This window comes from Hyperolius riggenbachi, chromosome 7, assembly GCF_040937935.1.
Source record: "Hyperolius riggenbachi isolate aHypRig1 chromosome 7, aHypRig1.pri, whole genome shotgun sequence".
Taxonomy (NCBI): Eukaryota; Metazoa; Chordata; class Amphibia; order Anura; family Hyperoliidae; genus Hyperolius; species Hyperolius riggenbachi.
Window position 1 is genome coordinate 294,057,219 of NC_090652.1, and position 23,310 is coordinate 294,080,528.

At 47.5% G+C, this 23,310-nt stretch overlaps 1 protein-coding gene across 1 annotated transcript in view; it reads right to left on the minus strand.

Annotated features, from left to right (window-relative positions):
* Positions 1 to 15,758: 15,758 nt before the first annotated feature.
* The window catches only part of LOC137525131 (tubulin alpha chain), a 42,697-nt gene continuing 35,145 nt past the window's right edge, over positions 15,759 to 23,310 (minus strand). Inside the window, exons 2-4 of the mRNA XM_068245979.1 lie at positions 21,785 to 22,007; positions 19,694 to 19,842; positions 15,759 to 16,820 (exon numbers count right to left, since the gene is read on the minus strand). Of these exons, the coding sequence (XP_068102080.1) occupies positions 15,849 to 16,820; positions 19,694 to 19,842; positions 21,785 to 22,007 (1,344 nt within the window). The 3' untranslated portion in view covers positions 15,759 to 15,848. The remainder of the gene's footprint in view (positions 16,821 to 19,693; positions 19,843 to 21,784; positions 22,008 to 23,310) is intronic.

The window sequence follows — 23,310 nt, forward strand, 5'->3', positions numbered from 1 at the left end:
TTGGCCCGCATCTTATGCTGGGTGCACACGTTACGTTTTTTCATGCGATTTTGCGACCCGATCATTTTTTCGGCACGATTCCGCTCTAGATTTTGCGATCGATTCTCTTATCTTCATTTGTTTTTCGTATCTTTTCCATTCACCGCTATGAGAAATCGAGCGCCGAAACGATCGGGAGCAACATCGGACATGACAGATTTTATCTATCTGATCCATCTATCGCACGTCAAATCGTACCGTGTGTTCCCAGCATTAGACTGTTTTAGCGTCTTAAGTGATTTGAATTTGATACCCCTGCTCAACAGTATCCAGAGGCTTCTTTCTTAGGTACCGTATTTTTCGCCATATACGACACAACTAGGTTTAGAGGGCAAGAACCAGGGAAAAAAAATATACTAAACCTGGTGCATCCACGTTCCAGGAGCATCTTGTAGATGTTCTCCACCAATTGGTGTCCTTGTGTGTCCTCTTCTGTGCCCAGTGTGCTACCGGCTCCCCCTGTGTGGTCTGCTCCTCCCCTTCACCCTGTGTAGCACCATGTCTTACCTAATACAGTGGCTCCTGTGGGGATCGCAGACCTCTCTTCTCGCCCGCCCTGCTCCTCTGGTGACAGTTTCTGCTGATCACGTCATCGGCAGAAGCCATCACTAGGGGGAAGCCGTGAGAGAGAGGAGAGGTCTGCAATCCCCGCAGGAGTGCTGGATTAGGTAAGACATACCGCTACACTGCTAAGTACACCGGGGGAGCGGAGACACAAGGGAGGAAGCCGGGGAGCTAATGCAGGGAAGTGTCAGCGGTTCATATTGGTGGGCCTTTGTAAGTTGGGGAAAAAGTGTCCGTTACGGTATGCTTTTTTTTTGTTGTTGTGTTTTATGACCTGACGTTAGTCTTGGGTACACTTTAAATTTGCCTGCAATCTGGAATTAATGGCCTCTCGTTGCACATCTCTGCTCTTGGCTGGCCGGGGGCTTCTCTCCTGTTGGGTTAAACACAAGGGCCGAGTTCAGAGCTTCATGTGACTCAGGGCACGCAGCGACTGCTGAGCTCTCCTGTGCTTTGATTGAAGGATTTACTGTGGATTAGGTTCTCGGTAAACCAGCTTGGGTAATTATCCTTCTCATATAATAACAGCGGTGCCACCCACAGCCAAACAATCATTATCACTGTCAGATGTTGTGTGATGCCAACAAGCGTATTTCACCTGATTACCCCACATTCTGCAGGCTACATCACTGGCCACCTGTTACTGCATGTGCCTCTCCTGCAGTCAGTCACACATCAAAGCAAGAGGTCGCCGATTCAAAGCAATTCAGCAACAGCACATCAGGAAAAAAGGGCGCCGCCATAGGCGCCTATTATAAACGTCATGATTTGCGGCAAAGGAGGGAAATTTGTGCGCATGGCGCTGCCTGCTATAGGGCACTTCCGTGTGCCAAAATTTACCTTCTTTGCTGCAAATTAATCTATAATGACAGGCGCCAAGGCATGCATATATGCAAATTGTGGCATTGCATAGCAGGCAAAATGCTACAAATTTTGCATATTTCGGTGCCCACGATTCTATTGGGTGCTGAAATTTACTCTCTGCTAGTGGTGCTCAAATACCCCTTTTTAAAATTCGAGTTTGGACGAATTCGAATAGTAAATTATTCGAGGTCAGTCGAATATTCGAGTCGAATAAATTTTACTATTCGATTCGACCTCGGACTTCGAGCTCACTATTCGAGTCGGTATTCGAGCTCATTATTCGAGCTGACTATTCGAATTGGCCTTAAATAGCTTCCCAACACTTGTTTTGAGGGTGAATGATGCAAGAAACATATTTTTTTCCAAGTAACAACAGCAAGTGATTATGTGGGGATGTTCCTTTAAAAAAAAAAAGGTGAAAAGAGAAGTTGTGTCCAGAATTTTGTTCAGTACTGTATATACTTCTTCTTCTTCTTCTTTATCTTCTATATCTTCTTCTTCTTCTTCTTCTATATCTTCTTCTTCTTCTTCTTCTTCTTCTTCTTCTTCTTCTTCTTCTTCTTCTTCTTCTTCTTCTTCTTCTTCTTCTTCTTCTTCTTCTTCTTCTTCTTCTTCTTCTTCTTCTTCTTCTTCTTCTTCTTCTTCTTCTTCTTCTTCTTCTTCTTCTTCTTCTTCTTCTTCTTCTTCTTCTTCATCTTCTCCTATATCGTCTTCTTCTTCTTCATCTTCTCCTATATCGTCTTCTTCTTCTTCATCTTCTCCTATATCGTCTTCTTCTTCTTCACTTATTTCTCTTTTCATTTTTTTTTTTAAAGAAATGCAGCTATTTTTGAGCGTAACAACAAATAGCTGGTGGCGCACGCATGTTGGAAGCGCCATTGTATGTGCTCCCTGGCAGTGGAAACACACAGACAGCAGGAGGTAAATTCAGCAGCAGGAGGAGGAGGATGAGTGTGTGGCAGCATGCAGTCAATGAGGCAGGCAGCGTGACATAATAGCCCTGGTACCTAGCGGTGATACCAGGGCTGTAAATAAACACAACAGGAGGTCCCAGACAGCGGTCGTGCAGCCCACATTGTGTCCAATACACAACTGGGACAACACAGTTTTCAACCCGGGCACCTCAGAAAAATTAAACCTTTTTTTGTAATGGTTTTGTAGTTTTGGTTTTACAACCAATTACACAGATATATAGCTATTTTTTGACGTAATAGCTGGTGGCAGAGTGGCAGCAGAAGGTGAATCTGTGTACCCTGGCGGTGGGAAACACAGACAGACAGCAGCAGCAGGAGTAATGGAGGAGTAGTGTGAGTGTGGCAGCAGGTAGACAGCGTGACATAATAGCCCTGGTACCTAGCGGTGATACCAGGCCGTAAATAAACACAACAGGAGGTCCCAGACAGCGGTCGTGCAGCCCACATTGTGTCCAATACACAACTGGGACAACACAGTTTTCAACCCGGGCACCTCAGAAAAATAAAAACCTTTTTTTTTTTAATGGTTTTTTGGTTTTGTTTGTAAAAGAAATTACACAGATATATAGCTATTTTTTGACGTAATAGCTGGTGGCAGAGTGGCAGCAGAAGGTAAATCTGTGTACCCTGGCGGTGGGAAACACAGACAGACAGCAGCAGCAGCACACAGCAGCCCACTGTAGGTGTAAAATGTGTGGCTGCAGGCGACGTAATAGTCAAAGTGAACCAGGCTGGCTTAGTGAGCAGGAGCCAGGAGGTGGTAAAGGGTGGTAAGGCACATTAACGATGGTTCTTAGCCAGTTCATGTCCCCCTCTCGCCGACAACAGGGGCCAGGAACTCGCCTTCCACCCACGCCTGGTTCATCTTGAGAAACGTCAGTCTGTCCACAGACTTGTGAGACAGACGTGAGCGTTTCTCGGTGACCACGCCACCAGCTGCACTGAAGCAGCGCTCGGACAGCACGCTGGAAGGGGGGCAGGACAGCACTTCCAGGGCGTACTGCGCCAGCTCGCTCCAGATCTCCAGGCGCTTGACCCAATACTCCATGGGATCAACAGGGGCATCGCTGTCAAGCCCGCTGTAGGACCCCATGTAGTCAGCCACCATGCGGGTCAGGCGCTGGCTGTGACCGGTGGAGGATGCTGCTGCATGCACCTCCTCTCTAGTCACTGCTGCCGGAGCCTCTACAGTCCTGTAGAGCTCGTGGCTGAGAGACAGCAGGTCTGTGGGGCGCTTGCTGCTGGATGCAGGCACCTGCTGCTGCCTCTGTGCTGGCTGCTGGACAGTGGGGGTGGAAGGCTGGGGGAAGGCTTCCTCCAAGCGCTCAACAAGGGCCTGCTGCAAGCTCCTTATTTGTTGCGCTGGGTCTCCTCCTGCAGGCGGCAGGAACTGGCTCAACTTCCCCTTGAGGCGTGGGTCCAACATCATGCTGATCCAGATGTCCTCCCTCTGCTTCATCTGGATCACCCTGGGGTCTCTGCGCAGGCACGTCAGCATGTGCGCTGCCATTGGGAAGAGGCGGGCCACGTCTGCTGGCACATCGACGGCAGTGCTGCTGTCCTCATCCTCCTCCTCTGCCTCGTCAGCCTCATCCTCTCTCCACCCCCGCACCAACTCAGCTGCACTGTGCTGATCCCCCTCATCAGCAGCAAGGTCAGGGACCTCCACCAAGTCCTCCTCCCCCTCAGAGGTGGACTGTGCAGCTGCTTGCCGCTCCTGCTGGTCCAAGGCTGCCGCTCCCTGTTCCAGCAAAGCATCGAGGGCCCTGTTCAGCAGACAAACCAGGGGCACCCACTCGCAGACCATAGCATGGTCCCTGCTCACCATGTTAGTGGCCTGCAGAAAGGGAGCCAGCACTAAGCACACCTGCTGCATGTGCCTCCAGTCATCATCGGGGACGATGGACGGGATGTTGCTGGTCTTGTCCCTTCTCTGAGCGGCGGAAACAGTGGCCAGGGCAATGTACTGTTTGACAGCGCGCTTCTGTTCAACCAGACGCTCCAACATCGCCAGGGTGGAGTTCCAGCGAGTCGGAACGTCAAGGATCAGCCGATGGCGTGGCAGATCCAGCTCCTTTTGCACGTCTTCCAGGCTCGCACAGGCTGCAGCCGAGCGCCGGAAGTGACGCACAACGTTCCTTGCCGTTTCCAGCAGTTCGCCCATCCCCTGGTAGGTGCGCAAGAACTTCTGCACTACCAGGTTCAGCACGTGGGCAAGACAAGGGATGTGGGTCAGGTTTCCCCTGTCTATTGCGGCAACCAGATTGGCCCCATTGTCGGCCACCACCTCTCCGACTCTGAGGCCTCTGGGGGTCAGCCAAATCCTCTCCTGCTCCTGGAGTTTGGCCAACACATGGGTTGCCGTCAGCTTGGTCTTCCCAAGGCTGACCAAGTGCAGCAGCGCTTGGCAGTGGCGGGCCTTCACGCTGCTGCTGAGGCGGGGGGTTTGGCCAGGTGTGCCGGAGGATGGCAGATGATCGGAGGAACCTGCTGCAGTTCCCCTGACCCTGCGGGGTGGCACCACCCACTGTGTTGCTGCTGCTGCTGTGCCCGCTGCTGCTCTCCCATCCTCACCCCCTTCCACCAAGCTGACCCAGTGGACAGTGAAGGACAGGTAGCGGCCTGTCCCGAAGCGGCTGCTCCAGGAGTCCATGGTGACGTGGACCCTTTCACCAACCGCGTGCTCCAGCCCTCGCTCCACATTGGCCATCACAAAGCGGTGCAGTGCAGGAATGGCCTTGCGGGAGAAAAAGTGTCTGCTGGGGAGCTGCCAGTCTGGGGCTGCGCAAGCAAGCAGCGCACGAATGTCGCTCCCCTCCTGCACGAGCGTGTACGGCAGGAGTTATTATTTATTTATTTATTTATTTATTTATTTGTTGTATTTATAAAGCGCCAACATATTACGCAGCGCTGAGTAGGGAGCACATGGCCCGTGCCAGCAAGCCGTTCAGCTGCCGCACGCGACGGCTGCTGGGAGGCAGAGCCCTAACCACCCCCTGGAAGGACTCGCTCAAAAGGCTCTGGCGTGGCCTTTTGCTGGCACGGGAATCAGCAGACACAGCGGAGGAGGCCACTGAGGACTGGCTGCCAGAACAGGCCTCAGTGTCGGCGGCAGGAGTTGCAGAGGGGGGAGGAGCAGTGCGTTTCCGCACTCCTGCTGGTGCTGCTGGAGGAGCAGGAGGGCGGGTGGCTGCTGTTGCTGCTGCTGCTGAAGGCTGTGCAGTGATGGGTGTGGTGCCACTGCCAGCACCAGATGCCTTCAGCCTCTGGAACTCCTGATGCTGGTGGAAATGTTTCGCAGCAAGGTGGTTGATGAGCGAGCTGGTGCAGAACTTTAAGGGGTCTGCACCTCTGCTCAACTTCCGCTGACAGTGGTTGCAAGTGGCGTACTTGCTGTACACTGTGGGCATGGTGAAAAAGCGCCAGATTGGTGACAGAAACATCCCCCTACGGCATGGAAGCGCTGCTGCCTGTCTTCCTGTGGTGGTTGGGGGTGGGGCTTGGGGGGCTTGGGTGCGGCTGGTGGTGGTACTGGCAGATGCTGCTGCTGCTGCTGCTGAGCCTGAGACACCAGCAGGCTGTGGGACCTGCCTACTGCTGCTGCCAATGCTTGCAATGATGCGCCTCCTTGCAAGGCCCACAAGAGCATCCTCCTCCTCAGAGCTGCTGAGGACGACATCCCCTGGAGGTGGTGGCACCCAGTCTCTGTCTGTCACCGGGTCATCAACATCCTCCCCCTCCTGAAACATGACTGTCGCCACAGTCTTGCTGTCCAATCCCTCATCCCCCAAAGTGCCCATCAGCATCTCCTCCTCAAGATCGCCAACAACAGCAGACAATTTACTCATGATGCCTGGGGTCAAAAGACTGCTGAATGACAGGTCGGCGAGTGACGGTGAACTGGCCTCCTCCCCAGACCCTGCTGGGCGGCTGCTGCGAACAGGGGTGGTGGTGGTGGTGGTGGTGAGGGTGGAGGCCTCAGATGCAGAGCTGATGGCGGGCTGCTCATCCTCCGTCATGAGTTGCACCACAGTGTCTGCATGCTTTTCCTCAATGGGACGTTTCCAACCCGGCTGGAGGAAAATCGGAGCAGGTGCTACACGCTGCTGCTGCTGTGTCTCTGCAGCGTGAGTTGCAGATGCTCCTGCTGGGCGGCGCCCAAGGCGTCCACGGCCAGTGGCTATGGGAGGAATGTTAGCCACTGACGCTGCTGCGGAACTGTGCATGGTGGCGCGCCCGCGGCTTGCCACAATGCTGCTCCCTCTCCTCCTGATTCCCTTGCTGCCCTTCCCCTTGCCCAAACCGCGCTGGCTGCCACTTCCAGACATCGATGTTTTGGGCGTATAGACAAAAGTTTTTTAAAAGGGCGGGTGAAAAGTGGGGTACTTTAATGGAGTGGGTTGGTGGGTGAGGTGACTGAGTGAGTGTCCCTAGTACAGTAAGTAAGTAGTAACAGTCAGGAAGTACAACTAGCAGTTACAATAATCAGTAATCACAAGTAAATTTAGTGTGTGTACACTACAGACAGTGAGTGCACGCACGCGCAAACACGCGCAGGAGCTAGCCTATGAACAGTGACTGAGTGAGTGTCCCTAGTACAGTAAGTAAGTAGTAACAGTCAGTAAGTACAACTAACTAATTACAATAATCAATCAGTTATCAGAAGGAAATAGAGTGTGTGTAGTGTGTACACAGACAGTGAGTGCACACACGCAGGAGCTAGTAGCCTATGAACAGTGACTGAGTGTCCTAGACTCCTAGTACAGTAAGTAGTAACAGTAAGTACAACTAACTAATTACAATAATCAATCAGTTATCAGAAGGAAATAGAGTGTGTGTAGTGTGTACACAGACAGTGAGTGCACACACGCAGGAGCTAGTAGCCTATGAACAGTGACTGAGTGTCCTAGACTCCTAGTACAGTAAGTAGTAACAGTGAGTACAACTAACTAATTACAATAATCAATCAGTTATCAGAACTTGGAAATAGAGTGTGTGTAGTGTGTACACAGACAGTGAGTGCACACATGCAGGAGCAGCTAGTAGCCTATGAACAGTGACAGTGAGTGTCCTAGTACAGTTACAGTATATAACTACAATACTAATACAATCAGTAGTAAAGGACAGCAGAAATACTGGTATAGAATAGAGAGAAATAAACAGAGGACAGGAGGACAGCTGCCCACACAGGCAGGCCCTGAGGCCTAAAGCTGTAAGCCTGCAGCAGCTGGCCTGTCTCTATGTAACACAAAAGCCTACTAACTAAAATACAATGTCTAACTAACTAACAACAATATAGGTGTGTATAGGAGGTGTATGTGAGCAAAAACGCTAGGTAAATGACCACAATAAAGCTCTTGCTAAGCCAAAGCACAAAGGAGCAACTCTCTCTCTATGCAAGTCTCAGGCAAGGACGGAGAAACGTAACATGGCGGCCGCTATTTATAGGGTAGGGGCTGGCCAGGGTCCCCCTCTGTGATTGGCTGCCGTCAGAGGGCCTGGGAGCCCTCTGATTGGCTCTAAGGACATCAATCTGGGCTATGACGCTATTCGAGCTCGGTACCGAGCTCGAATAGCGCCGTTTGCTCGAATAGCTCGAATAGTGAATGGGCTATTCGAGTGTACGCGAATAGCCCATTCGAATAGCTACAGCTATTCGGAGCTCGAATACCGAGCTCGAATAGCTGGAAAAGAGCTCGAATATTCGAGCTACTCGAATATTCGAGCTCTGCTGAGCACCACTGCTCTCTGCCGCAAATCGTGGCAGTGCCTCCGGGCGCCCATATTTTCTTTACTGCGAATCACGGCTCTGCAGTGGGGGGGTTAAAGTGGGTCTGAGAAACTTTTTTTACTTATTTGCATATTTGTGTTCTGTTTATAGGGCATTCCTCAAGCCATATACTTTTGTTTTAATACTCTAATTCCCTATAAACTAAACAAGCCTCGCCCACAGCTCCTTTTGTGCCTTAGCACTATAGCAAGGGCTTATGGGAGCTCAGTCTGGGCAGGAGGAGGAGGTTACTAGCCATTGACTGCAGAGGGGGAGGAGGGAAGGGGAGTGAATTTACACACAGACAAGCCGATAGCATCTCCAGCCCTCAGCATGTGACAAACAGAACATGGCTGCCCTCATTGTTTCACAGAAATAAATGATCATAACCTTTTTGAAGTTGTTTGCAGCTGTGTAAACTATCTAAACTTCAGATAAGATATGAGACAAGTTACTTGTTAGAGATAGTTTTTCATCTTGGATCCGCTTTAAGGTTTAGGCACGGGTGTGGGAATAGGGTTATGTGGGGGTGGGGGGGGGGGGGGGGAGATATTGGTAGTGGAGTGTTCTGTGTGAGAGTAGGGTTAGATTTAACCCCATAGTAAAATATTGGTAAAGATTACCTATATATTACTTTTGGAATCCAGCAAGATTTTATAATTATTATTTAGTATTTATATAGCGCCAATATCAGCAGCAGTAGTGTGCAGAGTATATTGTCTTGTCACTAACTGTCCCTCAGATTGGCTCACAATCTAATCTCTACCATAGTCATACATCTATATTGGCTATCATTCATAAAGCGTTCCCGCCGCATGCGGAAATGCTTAAACTAGCGGACTTTACCGACAACTTAGGAAAATGTGTATTCATAAAGGCTGTTTCTGCATGCGAAGCTGACATTCCCGTGCAGAGCGATAAATTACCGCATTGTGCGGTGATTCTCTAGATTTATCTGGAAAAAGTACCAAAATGTCAATTCATAAAATATTAGCGCAAGCGGTATGCGGATGGGGATTACCGCTCCCTTGGCGGTAGTGATAAGCATGCGGAGTACATGTAAGTGAATGGGACAGACCTCCCAAGCAGCAGCAGAGAGAGCAGCGCACGGAGGGACTCGGGCAGTTTCTCCGTTTCCGCAAGCCTACCGCCAGCCTTTTCCGGAAAAACTCTGCACTTGTATCGCAACAGGCAAAATTTTTATGAATGACCTCCCAGAAGTGTACACCACCGACAGCGGTGTTTTCCCGCGCTGATTCTCCTTACCGACAGCACTTTTATGACTGATAGCCAATGTGTATGTATCATACTTTAGGGGAAAGCCAATTAACTTATCTGTATTTTTTGGGATGTTGGAGGATACCCGATTGCATGGAGGAAACCCATGCAGACATGGGGAGAACATACAAACTGTGCAGATAGTGCCCACGTAGGGATTTCAACTGGAGACCCACCACTGCAAGGAGAGTGCTAACCACTATGCCACTTTGCTGCCCAGGATTAAAATTAGAGATATTTTACTAGTGGTAATCCCCTGTACCCTTTTTTTCCATGTGCCTTTATTTCATGTATGCAGCCTAACTATGCCTGAAATCATGTCCCTCAAAGAAAAATTCTCATGGCATCCCCAAGACTTAAACGAACCAGTGAGGTTTGTGAAGGCCACATGGAGATACTTGCCTGAGGAGGGGTAAGCCTCAGTCTAGTGCTGGGACCCCAGAAGATCAGCCTCCCTGTGCCTGCAGAGTAGCACCGCCCCACTCGGGCTCTGGCAGAAATAGCCGATAGGGTCCGTACTACTCTGCAGGTGTCGATGGTTCATGCTTGCACAGTAGTTTGGACCTAATCCTGCAAGTCTTTTTTTTCAAAGTCGAGCAGGGTGGTGCGCCTGCGCAAGCTGTCGATAAGCTCTTTTTCCTGGTTCACAGCGCTGGAATGGGCCTGCAGAGAATGAAGGAAGCCTATTTAGGATCCAGAAGCTCCCCTCTCCTGAGGTAAGTACCCCCTCTAGGAGCACTTTTTTTTCCCACAGAGCTCAAAAATGTCACAATGCAGAGCTGTGATGACAGACAAAGCGACGCTGGAATGGGAGAGAGAGGTGAGTTATAACTTACCTTGCAGTGCTGCCTGTGCCCATCTCTGTATAGGAGGGAGGGATAGGGGAACATTAGGACACCTGGAATGGCTGCATCAAATATGAAAATTGTGTAATTGCATGGAATAGTAATTCCCTATTTATCTTTACTGGCAAGGGAAAAAAATCTGGGCACATGAAGAGCTTTGTCTCATATGTTAGTAGCAATGTATGAACATGGGTCAATCTATTATTTACAGAATACATGCACATAACACAAGAGTCTTTCTCATCTTAGAAATGTGAGGGGTTGTATAGGGTTAATGACCATGTGCTAAAAATTAACCCCATCTACAGGTGTCAGTGTTGTTACTGTAGTACTCCTTTTACAATTTTGCCTTCTTGGCATCTAGGATCATTTAGTGTGGTTTCCCATGATGCATCACTTCCAAATAGGCAGCTCTTTATATGCTCCCGAAAGCCAGGCTCACATCCGCTGGTGTATAAGTGAGCCAATTCCTTATATATTTTACAGTGCCACATTAACTCAGCCTGTTTCAGACTCTCTGGTCCTCATTAGTGCATGGCATGGGTTGATATGGAGTACTCTTGTGTCCCCACTCCCCAGTCTATCTGCTGTATGCAGCAGGAATGTAGTTAATATGAATGATTCTTTATCTTCTACAACTTTATTCACAGTGGTGTCGCTGTGGAGTTCTCACAGTTCTCTCCGAGAAGTGAAAGCAGAAATAGGTTTTAACAGGTTGTCTCTTAAAATAGAAGCTGATCTCCCCCTCCTGTGTCAGGGAAATTCATTTCCCAGAGAGAGAGAGAGCTGCAGCTGTTGTGTGGCTATGTATACACACTGAGGTGCCTCACTGCAGGGGGGGGGGGGGGGGGGTCTCTGATCACAGAAGTCATTGCTTATGCCAAAACAACTCCCTGTTCTGATGTAGCACAACCCCACTACCCACCCCAATCATTACTTAATGCACAACTCCAGGAAAACAAAACAAAGAAAAAGACTTTGGAGAGGACAGAGAAATCAAGCAACACTATCCAGTCTTGACAGGAAATGGGTAAATCTCTCCAAAAAAGACAAACGGTAACAAACTTGTCTTCATAGAGGAGGGGAAGTGGTCATCACTGTAATTTCCTGTCCCTGAGACCACTGTGCTTCATGAGAAGGACATTACATTAACTTCACTGCAGTTCCTCTAACTACTTGACCGATGAGGGTTTTATCCCCTTTAGGACCAGAGCAATTTTCACCTTTCTTTCACCAATAATTCACAACGACATGATCTATATCTTGTTTTTTGCGCCACCAATTAGGCTTTCTTTGGGAAGTACTTTATGCTAAGAATTATTTTATTCTTAACACATTTTAATTGGAATAAGGAAAAAAAATATTTCTCAGTTTTCGGCCATTATAGTGTTGAAATAAAACGTTCTACTGTGAATAAAACGCACACATTTTATTTGCCCATTTTTCCCGGTTGTTGCAATGTTTAAAAATGTTCCCTAGTACAGTGTATGGTGCGAATGTTTTATTTGGAAATAAAGGTGCATTTTTTTCAGTTTTGTGTCCATCACCATTTATAAGCCCACAAATTAATAGGTATATCAAGGAGGTATATTACTGTAATTTTTAAAGTTCAGACCCTAAGGCAACTATTTATGTGGGAGGGAAATAGTTAAATTTAGATGTAAGTGTAGGTATTTTTATTAAATATGTGTTGTGGTGTAGTTTTACTATTAGGTCACAAAATGTCCTCAGTCATTTCCGATTCGCGTACATAAGGACGTAAATAGGAAATAATGCGTGGCAGTGTAACAGCCGGAAGATACAATGACGCAGGCATCTAATAGATGCCAGCACTCATTGACTCGGGGACTCAGATTTATGGAATGGGAACTGTGTTTCCATTCATTACCGTAATTTCCCTGTTAACCGGTGGTAACGGTAGCCGCCCGCTCCCATTGACTCATTTTCACGGCCCTGGGACTTCAAATGAAGTTTCCCAGGGCGTGATTATACTGCACCTGGTGCAGTAAGTAGTTAAGGGACAACCGAATTGGGATATATGGAGATTACCATATTTATTTCCTTTTAAGCAATCACAGTTGCCTGGCAGCCCTGCTGATCTATTTGGCTGAAGTAATGTCTGAATCACACCAGAAACAAGCATGCAGCTATAATCCAGTCAGATCTGCCAATGTCAGAAACACCTGATCTGCTGCATGCTTGTTCAGGGGCTATGGCTAAAAGTATTAGAGGCAGATGATCAGCAGGACTTCCAAGAAACTGGTATTGCTTAAAAGGAAATAAATATAGCAGCCTCCATATCCCTCTCGCTTAGGGTTCCCTTTAACCTTTGTGAAACAAAACTCTTCTCACGCAAGCTTGCAGCCTCCAGTGTTTTAAACCAGACATGACTTGGCAATTCAGGTTAAAAAGGAATTGTATGGTGCTGCCATCCACATTAGATCAATGTACTTTCTTACACTGCTCTAGTTCTCCGTTCTTGACTGTTTTTATCCATTTTTCTGGGAGACTCACTGTTCAGCAAGGCTCCTGCAGCACAGACCAGGATACTTTTACTGAGTGTGCGCAAGTTCACAAACCGCACATGCCCAGTACAGTATTAGGAACTGCTTATGCATGCCTTCTTTTTCCTCCTTGCACGAGCAGGTCCTTCTACCAGGCATGCTCAGTTTGTGAACTCGTGCATGCTCAGTAAAGGTATGCTCGTTCATGGCTGTGTCTGTGCTGCAGGAGTGCAGATCAAGACAAAGAGACTTCTAGCCAGAAATAATCAACCAGCTTTCCAGCTGAATAACAGAACCAGAGAGATGCTGAACAAACCTGGAGCGCAGGAAAGCAATTTCATCTAAAGGGCGCAGCACCATACGGTTACATTTTAGAAGCAATTTCACTTCAGGTATCTGTCAAAGCGCCTGGATGCTCAAAGAGCAATTTGTCAAAGAAAGAAATGCTCCCTGTAAAGCAAAAATTACCCAGCAATGCCTCTCTTCCTGCATATGTCATTAACTGCACAGAGCAGGATACATTGCAACTCTGGTAGTGTATCACCTGCACTGATGAAACAACTGACAAACCCTGTACATGCCAAACGCTGCCTTTCCAGCAACACATTTGGGTCAGCGTTTACCAAATCCCTCAGGATGTTTCGATCTGAACTGAGGAGACATTTTTATAATATAGGTGTGTACTATTACTTATCCATCACCCAATCTAAAGCCCACAGCCTAGTGACAGGATAGTGTGCATGCGCGCCTCCTCCATCACTCGCCCATTACCGGGAGCATTCTGCACATGCGCATAACGCTGCTGGCCACAGGAAAGTAATCTAGGAGACACATGCAGCTGGGAGTGACAGCAGCACAACCAGGAGGACTTTACAGACTGCGGGAAGCTGGAAGAAGTCCCACATAAGTAAAAGAAAACTTCTTAAGTGTGGTTTCCTTAAAGAGAAACCGTAACCAAGGATTGAACTTCATCCCAATCAGTAGCTGATACCTCCTTTCCCATGAGAAATCTTTTCCTTTTTACAAACGGATCATCAGGGGGCTCTGTATGGCTGATATTGTGGTGAAACCCCTCCCACAGTGTGATGTCAGGACCCAGGTACTGACATCACACTGTGGGAGCCTTGTTGCATTGTGGGAAATAACAGCGTTTTACAACTGCCAAAAATGCATCATCTCTTTCCACAGACATCACCTGCCAGCAGTAAAAATGTCGCCACGTGATAAATGTCAGAATGTAAATCAGGGAGAGGAAAGATTTTACAATGGGCAAACAAAGGCCTCAATTCACTAAGCAGTTTAGACTAGTCTACAGATGGTTTTTAGTCTACTGAGGATTTAGTGTAATGTTTTAGACCCGTTTTAAGACCTGGTTTAACATTCAGTAATGACACAATTCACAAAGGCAAACAAGGAGTAACCACACCCACTTTTCCTGACAGAGATTAGACCAGCTGATTTCATGTCAGTAAAGTAATTCTGTGAGGTATTTTAGATATGAGGATGGAACCTTTTGAATTAATTATGCAGGAGTTCAATTGTATGCAGAGGAGAGCTCATCAGAGGAGAAGGATGTCAGTCATAGCTACTTGTTTGTGAATTGTATCTTTTGATCATTTCCCCTGCTTTACCCACCTAATTACCAAATGGTTTAAACCAGGTCTAAAACATTTGGCAATAATGAATTCCCCCTTTGATGCAACTGACCAAACCATCAGTAGACTAAAAACCACCAGTAGACTAGTCTAAACAGCTTAGTAAATTGAGGCCATTAATGGCTAAATCATTTATACATTATTGTAAAAATTAAGCACTTTGTTCATTACATTTTCTCTGGAGTTCCTCTTTAAAGGCTCCGTGTTCACACTATGTTTGCTGCTATAATCACATCATGGCGCAATACAATTGTATTCCAACAGGGGCTTTGACGCTGGTTCTTTAGCTTAGCAGTGCAATGATTTTCAAAGGAAAACAAGCAGCCTGCAGTGGATGGATGGACTGTATGCTGCACTGTTCGAGGTCGTGTTGCAGTGGTAGATTGCGTTACGACTTTACATCACTGTTACGCTCCTATTGTTCAGGATGCGCGACGTGTGTGTATATAGTGTGAAAATAGCCTAAAACCCTCCCACAAGGGTAGGTAGTTGAAAACTCCCAGCTACGCTTTATACCACCAGGAGTAATGTAAGCTGCAAAATTTGGGAATTTTAGACAAGACAATTAGACAAACAAGACAATTAGACAATTGTAGACAAGACAAATAACATTTATATTGCACTTTTCTTCTAATGGACTCTCAGCGCTTGGGCAGCAGCCACTAGTAGGGCTGCTCAAATCCAGATCCGGGAGATACCTGGATAGTTGCTATCCGGATATCTCCCAGTAAACCAGTGCGGGGTGGGCGTCAATCTTACCTGTCTGACGTCTTCTTCGTCCGTCCCTCGGCGCCTCCCACGATGCGCTACACGCGCGTCACGTGCTTACAAACACTACCTCCTTCAACCCGGGAGGAGGAAGTGTTTGTAATCACGTGACCGCCGCGTGGACCGCATCATGGGAGGTGCCGAGGGACGGACCGAAGAAGACGTCAGACAGGTAAGATTGAATCCCCCCCCCAGGTAACTGGGAGATATCTGGATAGAACTATCCGGATGTCTCCCGGATCTGGATTTGAGCAGCCCTGGCCACTAGGGCACACTCTATAGGCAATAGCAGTGTTAGGGAGTCTAGCACAAGGACTCCTTACTGAATAGGTGCTGAACAGGAAGAGCCGAGATTTAAACTCAGGTCTCCTTAAGAGCCCTCAACTAGTACACTGTCCAGCCACATGACCTGAAGGTTCTACAGCCTCCTCTTATTAGATCAATACACAAATAAAGGCATTTCCAAGAACCTTAAAATAAAAGTAGGAAGAAGGATGTAAAATTTCAACATAGATCTTTATTATTGAAAAGGCCCACAGTGAAAGACAGAAGAATGTCCTTAGGCTTTGGCAGTAAAAATAAAATTTTCATTCCTCTCCTTCATCCTCCTCTTCGTAAGAGTCTATCCCAACCTCTTCATAATCCTTCTCCAGGGCAGCCATGTCCTCCCGGGCCTCAGAGAACTCACCCTCCTCCATACCCTCACCCACATACCAGTGCACAAAGGCACGCTTGGCATACATCAGATCAAACTTGTGGTCCAGGCGGGCCCAGGCCTCGGCAATGGCGGTGGTGTTGCTCAACATGCACACGGCACGCTGTACCTTGGCCAGGTCACCACCAGGAACTGCTGTTGGTGGCTGGTAGTTGATACCAACCTTGAACCCTGTGGGGCACCAGTCCACAAACTGGATGGTGCGCTTGGTCTTGATGGCAGCAATAGCAGCATTGACATCCTTGGGCACCACATCACCACGGTACAGCAGGCAGCAAGCCATGTACTTACCATGTCTGGGGTCACATTTCACCATTTGGTTGGCTGGCTCAAAGCAAGCATTGGTAATCTCGGACACAGAGAGTTGCTCATGGTAGGCTTTCTCTGCAGAGATCACAGGAGCGTAGGTGGCCAGTGGGAAGTGGATACGGGGGTAGGGCACCAAGTTGGTTTGGAACTCTGTCAAGTCCACATTCAGAGCTCCGTCGAACCTGAGGGAGGCAGTGATAGAGGACACGATTTGGCTTATCAGCCTGTTCAGGTTGGTGTAGGATGGGCGCTCAATGTCCAGATTCCTACGGCAGATATCGTAAATGGCCTCATTGTCCACCATAAAGGCACAGTCTGAGTGCTCCAGGGTGGTGTGGGTGGTGAGGATGGAGTTGTAGGGCTCCACCACAGCTGTGGAAACCTGAGGGGCTGGGTAGATGGAGAACTCCAGCTTGGACTTCTTGCCGTAGTCAACAGACAGACGTTCCATCAGGAGAGAGGTGAAACCAGAGCCAGTGCCACCACCAAAGCTGTGGAAGACCAAGAATCCCTGCAGACCCGTGCACTGGTCAGACTGGAGAAAAGAAAATACAACAAATGTTAACTATTATGAATAGTTATTTTTAATTAAAATACGTCCAAACATCAACAAGGCTGCACAACTTATTTCATGGTTATCGGATATCCCTATAGCTTCTACAAACTATTCAAACCATTTAAAGAAACTTACTGGTAGTAAAATTGGTGAAAATTTTTTCAACAGGGATGGTAAACCCTTTTTTTGTAGAGTGGAGAAGAACCCCAGAAAAGTTTTAGTTTTCTCATTTCTAGCCCTAGGGCTTGTATTAAGGCACTGGGTCCATTGAAGACGCTGTTCTGTTTTGTACAATAATTTTTGTCAGGGGCTTTGCTTTTGTAATCAAAGACTCTCTGTTGTCTCAGTGCTGATGCGCAAGTTTTCCAAGATTCTGTGTTTAGAGAGTTAATGGTTAGGGGGGCTAGGGGTGGTCTTATTAATATGTTGGCTAGATTTATTAGTTAGGGTGAGGATAAACTGGGGCATAGGTTAGGGCCATACACTGTTGAAGGGAAGAGTGTGGTGTAGCAAAAAAGGATGCAGAGGTACGACACAGAGTCCGGCAAGGTCACCACGCTCTGCACATTGCCGGACGCAGTGACGTTTGGATACCTGCAGTTACTATTCTGAGCACACCACTAGCAGCGGGGACTACAGCTTGCCAGCACACACTGGATTACTTATAGCGGTTTGCCAGCGTCGGGTTAACCTAGGACCACCCGCTGCTTGTGAGCCCTTAAAACTTTTAAAAGGGTACACTGGCCATGGTTTATTTGCCTACTTTGTATTTTTTTTTCCCAATAAACTTGGACTAACTTTTTTACACTCTCGTGCTATGTGAGTGGATTTTAATTTTGGAGGATACTAACAACAGAGATCTGGATTAAAGAGCTATGCAGTGTGTCAGAGGAGCTGAGGGGTGGGGCTATATCCTGACATGTGCTTGGGCCTTGATTTGGCCGCCGGATCCGTTGAGTTGGGTGTTCAAGGGGGGACCTTTGTGCCATCAGCAGAACCTCCATGCCTGTCTGAAGTATCTGTCCATGCATAAACTTAACCTAGGAGCGCTTTATTTTATTTAACCTGATCTACATCAGCTGGGCAGCGCTCCACATATTAGAGACTGATCTGTCCTCTTTTTAAAGGGAACCCGAGGTGAGAGGTATATGGAGGCTGTCATATTTATTTCCTTTTAAACAATACCAGTTGCCTGGCAGCCTTACAGATCCCCAGTCTCTAATAATTTTAGCCATAGACCCTGAAAAGGCATGCAGCAGATCAGGTACTCTGATTCAGGTGTTATTGGATTAGCCATATGCTTGTTCCAGGGTTTTGACACTACTTATGCCAGATGATCAACAGGCAAATGGCATGGTTTACAAGGTAATAAATATGGAGGCCTCCATATACCTCTCACCTCGAGTATCCTTTATTGTGTTTCTAATCACTTGCATGTAACCGATTTTACGATATTGGATTCTTACAAACTGACTTATGCGTATGTGCTTGACTCTCCAGATATTCAACACAAACTCGAGAATATTTCACGGGTTCCTACTAATCTGTGTATACTTTTGGAATGTGAGCGGTTAATACAATTTTGCTTATAGTAAAACCACACAAAACAAAAAGAAAAAAGTTTTATCCACAGTCCACCTCATCTCAATCTAAAATACTTATTTTTTTTTTTTTTACTTGAAGATAACCTTTAAAGAGTAACTGGAACCCAATGGATTGAACGTCATCCCAATCAGTAGCCGATACCCCCTTTCCCACAGGAAATCTTTAAAGGAGAACTGCAGTGAGAGGTATATGGAGGCTGCTATATTTATTTCCATTTAAAGGATACCCGAACTGACATGTGGAGATAGACATGGGTATTTACAGTGCCTAGCGCATAAATAACTATGCTGTGTTCCTTTTTTTTTTTCTTTCTCTGCCTGAAAGAGTTAAATATCAGGTATGTAAGTCCTGACTCAGAAAGGAAGTGACTACAGTGTGACCCTCACTGATAAGAAATTCCAACTATAAAACACTTTCCTAGCAGAAAATGGCTTCTGAGAGCAAGAAAGAGGTAAAAAGGGGAATTCCTTATCAATGAGGGTCACACTGTAGTCACTTCCTGTCTGAGTCAGGACTGAGTCAGCCACTTACATACCTGATATTTAAGAGAAAGAAAAAAAGGAACACAGCATAGTTATTTGTGTGCTTGGCACTGTACATACACATGTCTATCTCATCATGTCACATGCCAGTTCCGGTATCCTTTAACCTGCCTGGCGTTCTATTAAGATCGCCAGGGAGGCTGCGGGAGGGTTTTTTTTTAATAAAAAAAAAACTATTTCATGCAGCCAACTGAAAGTTGGCTGCATGAAAGCCCACTAGAGGGCGCTCCGGAGGCGTTCTTACGATCGCCTCCGGCGCCCAGAATAAACAAGGAAGGCCGCAATGAGCAGCCTTCCTTGTTTTGCTTACATCGTCGCCATAGCGACAAGCGGAGTGACGTCATCGACGTCAGCCGCCTCCGATCCAGCCCTTAGCGCTGGCCGGAACTTTTTGTTCCGGCTGCGCTGGGCTCAGGCGGCTGGGGGGACCCTCTTTCGCCGCTGCTCGCGGCGGATCGCCGCAGAGCGGCGGCGATCAGGCAGCACACGCGGCTGGCAAAGTGCCGGCTGCGTGTGCTGCTTTTTATTTGAGCCAAATCGGCCCAGCAGGGCCTGAGCGGCAGGCTCCGGCGGTACTGGACGAGCTGAGCTCGTCCAGACCGCCCAGCAGGTTAAGTCTGAGCATGTTGGACACTTCTGATGCACAGAAGTAATCAAAGATCAAAGTCACACAGTTTACATAAATAAAGACATAAAATGACGCACCAGCTTGCGGATTCTGTCCAGGACCTGGTCGATGATCTCCTTGCCGATGGTGTAGTGACCTCGGGCATAATTATTGGCAGCGTCCTCTTTGCCACTGATAAGCTGCTCCGGATGGAAAAGTTGTCGGTACACGCCAGACCGGACCTCATCTGCAATACAGCACAAAGTGGTAAGTGGCAGGTGACAAGACAACCATGCTGGTGTCCCCCAGGCGACATGATGAGATAAACATGTGTATGTACAGTGCAAAACTTAAACTTTAAATTGTTTTATTTTGCTGCCTATCCATTTCTAGCCATGGAAGTTCTGTCTTGTTGGTACCTGTACATTTTAGCAGTAGGAGGATACATACAATTATGTTCTCTTTAAAGAGTAACTGTCAGGCTGCAAAAACTAATTTAAACCTCTATTCTCCTGTGTTTAACAGTTTAGAAGGAAGCCAAAAAGGCAATACTGAAGTTAAAAATCTCTCTTACTTTGATGTTTGCTGAACAGCAAGGCTCTTTATTCCCAAGCTCCTAAGGAGGCCGGCAGAACGCATAACAGATACTGCAAAGCATTCTGGGGCTGCTTCTTCTCCCCACTGCACTCCCTTGGTCCTCCCCTTCATTTCCCTATCCCGCCCTAAGGCTGCTTTCACAGTGAGAAGTTACAGGCTCATGTTACAGCAGTTTGTAATTTGCAGCCCAGCTCATAGCACTGAAAAATCAATGTGCTGTTCACAGGGCACATGTTCTGTTAGAGTATACTGCATGAGTCCTCTATTGTTCCTAGCCACATGGCTAATTAATATTCACTGCACAGTAGTGTTGTCTGGATCATGAACTAATATGATTTCACAAACCCACCGCGGGTATCCTTTAAGAAATCAAAAGACAGGTATAGAACTCAACGAAAAAAATTGCTATGACTACCAGTACGAAACCATTGGTTAGTTCATGCAAAACTCAATCTACACTGGTTCCTCTTGGAACACAACCCTTGCATAAACCAAGTAACCTCCTTCCCCCCCCCCCCCCCCTTTCCGTAGAAGGCTTTTCTGAGGTCACCCCCCTCTTCTGATGACCATGTGCTCTCTGCTCATGTGTTTGTGTAAGCAGAACCCGATCTCCTGTGAAAGCATCATTTTCTATTACAGGAATAGCAGGAAGTCAGAAAGCAAGAAGTGTTGGCGGGGCAGACTCTCTAAGGTCTCTTTCAGAACTGCACATTATGGTCACTGGGATGAAAAGAATTCCAAGCTGGTGTAAGTGTCATGGTCATTTTATGCTGCTTGAAAACAGACCACAGTGGCTGTATTAAAAGAGACCCAAAAATGGCATAATGAACTTGCCCTGTGGCTTCCTCCAGCTCCTCGTAGTCTGTGAGGTCCCTCAGCACCCTCTGGACTGCCTACATTTTTCCCATGGCGGATCCATTAGCCTGCCGACTTTGCGAAGAGTCGTACCCAACTGTGCATGCGTGGTTGTGGACCGCTCAGGCTCATTGCAAAGGGCTAATGAAGCCACCAGCGGGAACCCAGAGGACCCTGAGGGACCTCATGGACTATGAGGAGCTGGAGGAAGCCCCAGGTAAGTTACTTATGCAATTTTTAGGTCCTGCTAAGGGTCCCTTTAAAGTGAACCCTAACTAGAAAAACCAGTTTCACTTACCTGGGGCTTCTACCAGCCCCCTGCAGCTGCCCTGTGCCTGCGCCGTGACAAAGTGATCCTCCAGCCCCCTGCAGCGACCCCGTCACTGGGATGCAAGGCCCTGGTTCGGGAGCCTCCTAATTGTGCTCCTGTGGATGGAAGCGCTCTGCACAGAACACAAAACTCTACTGCGCATTTGCAGAACGCTCCTTGCGACAGGAGTTTGATTGAGGATGCACACGGCTACGCATGCGCAGTGGGCCAGTCGGCTGGCCGGGAGAGGGTCGCTACGGGGGACTGGAGGGTCATTTAGTGACAGCGTGGGCACAGGGCGGCTGCAGTTAAGGTTCCCTTTAATTAGTCCATTCTTCAGGCTGCATAAAACTCACATCAACTGGGAACTATTTGCATCTAGTTGACCATCTCTGCAGCATAGTATGGTCAAGGATTCCAAACTCACCGATCACAGTGGGCTCCAGGTCCACAAACACGGCCCGAGGAACGTGCTTGCCAGCCCCGGTCTCACTGAAGAACGTGGTGAAGGAGTCATCTCCTCCGCCGATGGTCTTGTCACTGGGCATCTGTCCGTCCGGCTGGATACCATGCTCCAGGCAGTACAGCTCCCAGCATGCATTGCCCATCTGGACTCCAGCCTGGCCAACGTGAACTGAAATACATTCCCTCTGTAATGAAAATAAATGGAAAATAAATGTACCAAAGACTGGACATAATGGATAGTATCAGGATGAGGCAAATTTCATACAAAGGTATGCAGCTTTGGTGGTCAGAATACAGACGCAATCCTGTGTATCAGGGTTAAATTCTTACAGCAAAAATCAAAGCAACTGCTCTAGGGTTTCCCAATTCAAAAATTAGCCTTTATTAAGTAACAATCTCCAAGTGCACAAAGTTCCAAAACACCATAAAATCACTTAAAGAGACACTGAAGCGGAAACATTTTTTTATATAGTGAATTGGTTGTGTACTATGAATAATTACTAGAAGATTAGCAGCAAAGAAAATATTCTCATACTTTTATTTTCAGGTATATAGTGTTTTTTCTAACATTGCATCATTCTATAATATGTGCAGATTACACAACACTCAGCATTCAAAATGAGTCTTTCAGAGCAGTCTGTGAAGTAATGACCTCTCCTCTAACAGAGAAAAAGTAAACAGTTCACTTACAGTTGAGATAATAAAAGTCAGATAACAGCCCTCTCCACGACTAGTCGGAGAGCTTAATGGCTTGTTTGCATAGAGAGAACAACTGGAGTTTCTCAACTCTTCCTGTACTGGAAACAATTAGACTGATGTATCTGATCTTAATGTTTTATTTCTTAGCTGTGCTACACATACAAATCATAATATCATCATTTTTTTTTCGCTTCAGTGTCTCTTTAACAACGTGTGGAGCGCTCCTCACACATGACCAAGCAAACCATCACCCAATCACATCCACACTGGTACTGGTACCACATAATCCGGGTTTTCTTCAGAGTGGTGGAGAGGGGATTGGCTAATGCTACAGTCAGTAAGATGGTAAAGCCGACAATGCAATGCGGTTAGTTCCGGTCTAAGCGCAGACATATAAAGCCAAGCAAGCCTCAATTGCACAGTTAGCAGCGCTGCCAGTCCAGTGTCTCACCAATCCCTGGGCGCCCAGTGCTGTTCCTTCAGCTCTTTGTTCTAGCTACGTGTCCAGACTGCTGTTTACTCTCGCTGCACTCAACCACGCTGCAGGCATCAGCGGGGAGCGGAGATTCAGCGTCCACTCGGTCCTTCCAGCAGTTGTCAGCATGGAGTGAGGTGCTCAATACACAGGACAGGACGTGACCCCGCCCATCGACATGTTGCGCCCGCCCACTGCGAGCTTCGTCAGGGTTAAATTCTTACCTGACCCAAGAATGCAGTCGTGGCCATGCTTTTGAAGTGGGCGAAGTTGTTCGGAAACCTCCACCTGTGTTGCCTCAGCCCTGCCCGCAG